Source organism: Podarcis pityusensis (genome assembly GCF_964106645.2).
Source record: "Podarcis pityusensis genome assembly, chromosome: 13".
NCBI classification, from domain to species: Eukaryota; Metazoa; Chordata; class Lepidosauria; order Squamata; family Lacertidae; genus Podarcis; species Podarcis pityusensis.
The window spans coordinates 34,929,194-34,936,944 of NC_138038.1; the positions used below are offsets into that span (position 1 = coordinate 34,929,194).

Sequence of the window (7,751 nt, forward strand, 5' to 3'; positions counted from 1 at the left end):
TTCAAGGTGTGGAGAAAGTAGACAGAGGGGGAAAAATTTTTCCTCACAATTCTAGCACCAGGAATCATCCAATGAAGTTGAGCGTTGGAGATTCAGGGCAAACAAGAGGAAGCACTCCTTCTGCACACAACACAGAGTTAAAATGATGGAGTTCACTTCCACAAAATGCAGTGATGGCCAGCAACCCGGCTGGCTTTAAAAGGGATTAAGACCAATTCATGGAAGATGTGGCTGTCAAGGGCTACTAGCCATGATGGCTGCATCCTGCCTCTGAATACCAGTCGCTAAGGTGCCCAAGTGCTGTTGTACTCAGGACCTGCTTGTGGGTTTCCCCAAGACATTTAGCGCTTTCCTTTTATTTCATTACTCTGATCTAAATAGTGCCACCCCCCCAAACTGTTGTTAGGCCCTCTGGAGAAAAATACAGGCAGGGCTTTTTTGCTCTTTAGGGACTAATGGCTTTAAGGGGGTGAAAATGGCATTGAGTGAAACTCCTGCCCAGCACCACCATCCCAATCAAAATTGGAGCTTCTGGAAGTAAAAATGAAAACACCCAGGAGAGAATTTGATCATGATCTCTTGTGTCACGTGCTGTTTGGTCCAGAGAGAGACTCAAAAGTGCTCTCTTTAAAGCAGGGGTAGGCAACCTAAGGCCCGTGGGCTGGATGCTGCCCAATTGCCTTCTCAATCCGGCCCGCCGACGCTCTGGGAATCAGCGTGTTTTTACATGAGTAGAATGTGTGCTTTTATTTAAAATTCCTCTTTGGATTATTTGTGGGGCATGGGAATTCGTTCATATTGTTTTTTTTCAAAATATAGTCTGGCCCACCACATGGTCTGAGGGATGGTGGACCAGCCCACGGCTGAAAAAGGTTGCTGACCCCTGCTTTAAAGCATTGTGTATAGAAGCTACCAGCAACTGTTATATTAGCTTGCCATATCCTGGACCATCACTAGAGTGAGAAGTGATGCTTGGCGTTGATAATGTATTATAAAATTGTAGCATTGATTTTAGGGATGGAGGATAAATTATTATTATTACTATTATACTGTCTGACGTTTTACTGTGGCTTTATAATTTGTTGGAAGCCGCTCAGGGTGGCTGGGGCAACCCAGTCAGACGGGCAGCATATAAATAAATTATCATCACCATTATTATTATTATTATTATTATTATTATTAGCTGCATTTTAAAGTGCACCAACTTAATTTCTCTCTCCCAAACTTATATGTGGATCAGATCACAATTATCAAGTGTCTTCAGTTCTTCTCCAAGTTTTGAGAAGAAACAGGCTGATCTGTCCTTCTCTAGTTGCTATTAAACATTTCTACTATTTCTCTTGCCCCACTTTTCCAAACAGTGAGAAGTTACAGGGCCACATCACTCACCCAGATTTTGCTTCCTTTATAGTTTTGTGGGGCTTACAGCAATTTGCAATATTTGCATTCAGTTACAAATGCACAGGTGGAGAAATGCAGAAAGTGTTTTTTTATTAAAAAAATTCAAGACTCCTTGAGCTCTGCTCTACTCCTACTTTCTTCCTGCCCTGGGCGGCCCTGCCCTTTGCCTGCCCCTCAGAGCCATCGCGTCACACAGGGCTAGGCTTTGGTGGCGGACACTCCTCCTTCTTGCCTGCTCTCCACCAGCTGCTGCGAGCTACCCAAAGGAGGAGGCCAGCAGCCGCAAAAGCCATAGAGAGGCAACAGGATGTTCCCTTGCTGCCACCGTCACTTGGGACAAGCTCCCAATCATCCTCCTTCCCAAGCTCGGTGGTGGCAGCACTGGCAGGGGAAATAGGGACATTCTGGGATCAAATCAGAAGCCAGGATGGCTTTTGTAATTCCTGGGGACTGTCCCTGGAAAATCGGGAGACTTGGAGGGTATGGTATTTCCCCAGATACCAGGGCAGCAATCTCAGCCTAGTGAAAGGCAGGAAAGGCCATAGCTTGCCAAAGAGATACAAGATGACTGGAAGGTTTCTTTAATCTTCCCTGGAGATATGCCTTGAAGCAGCAAGAGGAATCACCCCCGACCCGGAGCTTCAGGAAACCTCAGGAGAAAGAGCCAGGCAGGCAAATGCATCCTTTGAGAGGGAAGCTTATCTGTTTGTGGCTGTTTATTGCCTTTTGGGAACTGTTTACTGATTTGCGGGGAAATTGTTCTGTTGACTTTCTTTAGTCAGGGTTTTGGATGTTTAAGGTACACTAGAAATGCAACTCCGCAAGGGATCGTGTAACTGTTGACAATTGTGTGGGTGGGTGTTATGGAGACAGTGATGAAGAAGGGTTGGTGACGATGCTGAAGTGAATGTCAAGTGAATAGCTCCCTGTAATGATGTCGCAAATCAGAACTCAAATCTCTTCATTTAACCCTGCCAGTGATGCTGCCAAGATACAGGGACTGGTAAGAGAAGAAGAATCTATCTTCAAAACTGTTTTCCTTCTGAGAACCCACTCAGACTTCAATTTCAACGCAATGTTAGCACCACACTTCCTTGAGAATTCATCTACTTTCTCGTTATTTATCTATCCATTGCTAAATTTATTCCCACAGCTCAAGGTACCATACACCGATTTTCCTCTCCACATTTTATTCTTACAACAGCCTTGTGAGGTAGGTTAGCCTGAGAGACAATGATTGGCCCAAGCTCACTCAGTGACCTGCATGACTGAGTGGGGATTTGAACCCTGTATTTAAACATGGCATTTATCTCCCGCGCTTTGTTAGCCAAAAAAAAACCTCTCCCAGAATGGCAAAAATAATAATAATAATAATTTTAAAAATCAGTGTCAAAACAGTCCCTGCCCTCAGGCTTACAATCTAATCAGACATCAGACATATGGAAAATGGTATTGTAGAGTTGGAAGAAGGTTCAGAAGAGGGCAAGCAAAATGGCTGTGGGAGTGGAGCAACTCCTCCAGGAGGAAAGGTTACAGCATTCGGGACTTTTTTTTAGTTTCGAGGGAAGGTGATTAAGAAATGACATGATAGACGTTTATAAAATTATGAATGGTGTGGAGAAGGTTAATCTCCCTCTCTCGTAACACAAGAACTCCTAGACATCCAATGGAGCTGAAAGTTGGAAGATTCAAACAAATAAGCAAATAAAAGAAAGTGCTTCTTCACACAGCACATAGACAAACTATGGAACTCACTCCCACAGGGGCCAGTGGCAGCCATCAACTTGGATGGCTTTAAAAGCGGATTAGACAAATCCATGAAGGCTGTCTCTGTGTTCTACCTCCACAGTCAGAGACAGTAATGCTTCTGAGCACCAGTTTCTGGAAACCGCAGAAGAGGAGAGTGTCCTTGTGCTCAGCTCCTACTTGTGGGTTTCCTACTGCTATCTTCTTGGCCTCTGTGAAAACAGGATGCTGGACTAGATAGGCCCTTGGCCTGATCCAGCGGCACTCTTCTTTTTTTCTTAAAATGGAATATGAGAGAGGAAAGAAAGCAAACTCAAGCACAAGTTCTTAACGTTACGTTTCTTATAATGCAGTTAAGAGCAGCATCTCCTTGTTGATGTCAATGGTTTTTCTGAGTGTCTCTTGCTCATGATAAAGCATGGTCCCTCCATAGAAGCAATTCTTCCCCTCAGATCAGATCCAGGAATACAGTCTTCAGTCTTTATAGCCAGTGCTTTCTTCCCCAAGAAAAATAGGTGCCGGTGCTCACCATGAAGTTGTTACAGTAAGTGCCACACTTTTTAACAACAACAACAAAAGAGGTGCCAGTACTGCATACTCTTGAGTACCCCCTGAAGAAAAGAAAAAAAGCACTGCTTATAGCAGTTAGAATCCTTCATTGCTGGTGTCAATGGTGGTGGTTCAGTCCTGATCCTAGTCCAACACTCCAAGCCCTATGCAGACAAAGATGCTTTCTCAATCCAAACTGTTTACCTTAGGAATTTGTCTTGGCAAATTCCAAAGGTGATGAGTATCACTGGTTAAGCAAACAGATTGGAGTTCTGACTAATGTTGTAAGAGTTGCATTAGAGAAAGAGATATATTCACTTAAGACATTCACCACCAGTCATCAAACATTCTTTCTTGCCTTCCCCTAAATACACACCCACAGAATCTGAACAGTTTCAATCACTTGCAAAGTTACTTTTCTAGCAAACCTTAGACATCCAGAACTCCTGCTGCACAAATGGCATCAGAACAATCACCCCCACCACTGGCCACCACAGAGAAGATGCCAAAGAGCCCCATGTCCTGTCCTCTTCTTCGAGGATATAAATGTAGCAGTAGATCATAAGCAAAATAGGGGCTTGCCTATAGTTACACTCTCACCCCTTCCCACAGTGCAAAGCCAGCACCCCCACCAGTGTCGGGACAGCGGGTTCGTGCTGTGTACGACTACACCGGCCAAGAGGCAGATGAGCTGAGCTTCAAGGCAGGTGAGTGTCATCTTCTCCCAACTTCTCTGCCTCGTTTCATCCTTCAAAGGCAGCTTTACAGGAACATAGGGAGCTGCCTTATATTGAGTCAGACCATTGTTCCATCTAGCTCAATATTGTCTACAATGGCTGGAAGCTGCTTTTCCAGAGTTTCACAGAGGGAGTCTTTCCCAGTCCTACGAGATGCTGGGGATTGAACCTAGGACATGCAAAGGAGCAGCTCAGCCTTTGAGCTATGGCTTAGGACAAAGAGAAAATGGGTATAATCCTGTCCTGACTTTTGATGGTGGTCTGGACCCAAGCGCCAATTTTGCAGAGTCTGGGTGTCTCCCTCTACCTGTCCTCCTCATCAATATCTGTACATGCTCCTCACTTTCCCAAACAGTGAGAAGTTTCAGGGGTTGCACTCACCTGGGTTTGGCTTTCTTTGAGGGAAGTGAGCCCTGGAGATTGATAGTGCTTTTGTAATATTTGCTTTATTTGCAGATATACAATTTGAGCATAAGTGAGGGCAAGAAGCATACACATTCCTGCCACCAAAGCAGATCTCTTACCCTGCATCAGATTTCTAGAGAGAGAGGGAAAGGGGCACCCTTGCATTCCTAGGTGCTTCCAGGTAGCCTGGGACAAGCTCTCAGCCTTGGGTGCCTCCAGACCATCACTATTTATGTGGGAGGGATTCAAGTGCATGCCAGAACGTTAGCCTTGTGCATTTAAAGCATTGTCTCCCTGAAGGAATGAATCCACTTTCCGCTTCCTGTTAGGAAAGTGATGGGGAAACATACTGAAAAATGTGTAATAAACAAATGAGTCATGAGATGGCATGCAAATACCCCTCAAGCAAATCAGGATGAATGTTTATTGTCATATAGCTGCCTCGTAAACAAATCTGTGACAAAACGTTCAGTGAAGACCGGAAGCAGTCTAACCTCTCTGTAATCTTTGTGCAGACAAATCAGAAAGAATGCTTACTAAATAGGTCATCTGGAGGAGCCCTCTCTGTCCCAAAGCTGCCTGTTTTGCTCTTTCAGAAACACACATGCATAAGCGCGCACATACACCTTGCTTCAGAGCCTCCCCGGAGTGGGAGCATCCCCTTCACTCAAGAGAGATCTTTGGATATTTCTTACCCATTAGCCCCCATTGAGAAAACATCAGCCAGCCACCCTTGGCCATTAACAAGCCATGACCAACCAGAAGCCATAGCACCATGTCCCAAAACACTGCCTGCCACCCATGGTGGTTGCTGCTGACAGCTCAGCCTTGGACCTCGCTTGTCGACTCTGCCCATTATTGTGGCTCCTCCCCTTTTCCAGTATCCGTAATAATTTCTGAGGTTTCCTCTGTCTCTTTCTTTCCTGTTTCAGGAGAGCTGCTTACCAAGCTGGAAGATGAGGACGAACAGGGCTGGTGCAAGGGGGTGACCGACAGTGGACGTGTGGGGCTCTACCCCGCCAACTACGTGGAGCCCATACAGGGCTAACTCGATGGGTTAGGGGGTGGGGGGAGGGAATCATGCACCCATACACCAATATTAGGGCTATGTTTATTCTGCACTTCTGAGATCGCACCATGTTGCCAGCCCAAAGTGGTGCAAAATTCAGCTTCCTTAGAGACTGCTTTATTTTTAATAATCATACAACTTTCAGTCCACATGGATGCAAAACTTTCAGTCCATACAGATGCCCTGAAAAGACGCATGAGTGATGCTGGTGAAATCTCAGAAGCCGGGTGGGCTGGTAGGTGGGGCTGCATGGAACTTTGAGTGGGGTGGGGCTTCTGAGGTCTACACAGCTTCCTGCCCCTCCCTCTAGCTAGTTATAATATTATGCAAAATAAGCCCATTGATGCTCCATCTGAATAATCAATTCAGGGGAGGACAGCATTTGACTTTGGGTAGGTGGGGTAGCCCTGCCAATAGGTAAGGATATGGAAACCACCTGGAATAAAATGTGGGGAACAAATTCCTTAAAACAAACGCAAAGCACACACCCATAACCAGACACACACGTCCGGTCTGAATGGCACACCATGCACAACTCGTGCACAACACCTACACAAGCTGCAGATACCACCACTCCCTCTCCTTGCGTCAGTGACACACACATGCCAAAGAAATCAAGGTGCCTCTGAGCTCTCCTTGGGATGGTGGAGCCAGAGAGCACTTTGCCCCCAAGGGTTTGACAACACTTCTGGAAATCCCGTGATGGACTGAAAATCAGAATAAGAAAGGCGTCTTAGAGTCTCTTGAGGAAGTGCTTTTTGGGGATCTTGAGATGATTATCAAACAAAACAGCCACATAATGAGTCACGAAGGGCAGAGGGAGAGAACCACGTAACATAGGGTTGCTGATTTTAAAAAATCCCATGTGGACTCTGCAGAAGTGGCTTCAGCCATACAGTATATTATACTGAGCGTTACTACACTGGCCTTGCCTTCACCTGCCTAGATTCCTGTTTGTTTGTTTGTTTGTTTGTTTGTTTGTTTGTTTGTTTGTTTGTTTAGGGGGGCATGAAAGAAGCAACCAGACTAGAAGCCGTTATCTCTGACTCCACCCAAAGAAGCATAACAAAGAGGGGTGTGTGAAATATGATGAGCTTATGAGAGTGAATGTTTTAAAAATATGTTTTAGCTCATCTGGAGGTTTTGGAAAATAAAAGAAATAAGCATGGTGACAATCTCTGTGCCTTTTCATTTGTAATGTTGTTTAAAGTAACTTGAAGGCCCCTTCTTCAAATGGAGGCATGAGATGGGGGCTCTGGAGGGTGGCTCTACTTTGCTAGGAGCTGATCAATCCAGGTGGGCAAGAGCAGCCATGACCTGGAGGGACAATTGGTGGCAGCTGTGTTGCAGGAGCCAGCCACAGCCACAGGGGAGGTTGGGGGCCTGACAGGCAGATTACGAGAGGTGCATTATTTGCTGTCCCTCCCAATCCACCACCTGAGCCATGGATCATGATAGGGGTGGCTCTGGTGGGCAGTGCCTGATGAAATCGCAGAAACCGGTTTGTGTGTGATTGTTCTCCCTCCACCACCTAATTTCCCCGCTGTCATCTATGTGCATGCTGTTATTTTGATTTATAATAACCCAGCTTTCTGAGCGGTTGGAATCCGGTGCCAAAATCCAAGCCAACTTCCAGAATGTGTGGTTGGCAGATCAGAAGCTGTGCTGTATCCCATATTCAGCTGCCATCTCAGCTCTGCCCACATCAAGTAAAACTTAAGCAAATGACTGCCTTATGCATTTCGGTATAAATAGCTATCGGAAAGTGTAGTTTTCTGGTGCAGGGGATTATAACAGGAAGGTTATCCATTTTAGGAAGAATTCCACTCATAAAATACAAGTCA

The 7,751-nt window shown here is 45.5% G+C and overlaps 1 protein-coding gene and 1 long non-coding RNA gene across 3 annotated transcripts in view; one reads left to right on the forward strand and one right to left on the reverse strand.

Moving 5' to 3' along the window:
* The window catches only part of LOC308460181 (protein kinase C and casein kinase II substrate protein 3-like), a 28,057-nt gene extending 20,975 nt beyond the window's left edge, over nucleotides 1-7,082 (forward strand). For both annotated transcript variants that reach the window (XM_080976243.1, XM_080976244.1), the window contains exons 9-10: nucleotides 4,309-4,403; nucleotides 5,771-7,082. In XM_080976243.1, coding sequence (XP_080832369.1) covers nucleotides 4,309-4,403; nucleotides 5,771-5,886 — 211 coding nt within the window. In that variant the 3' untranslated portion in view covers nucleotides 5,887-7,082. The remainder of the gene's footprint in view (nucleotides 1-4,308; nucleotides 4,404-5,770) is intronic.
* Nucleotides 1-7,751, reverse strand: part of LOC308460224 — a 132,572-nt gene that overhangs the window by 28,569 nt on the left and 96,252 nt on the right. The window lies entirely within an intron of this gene.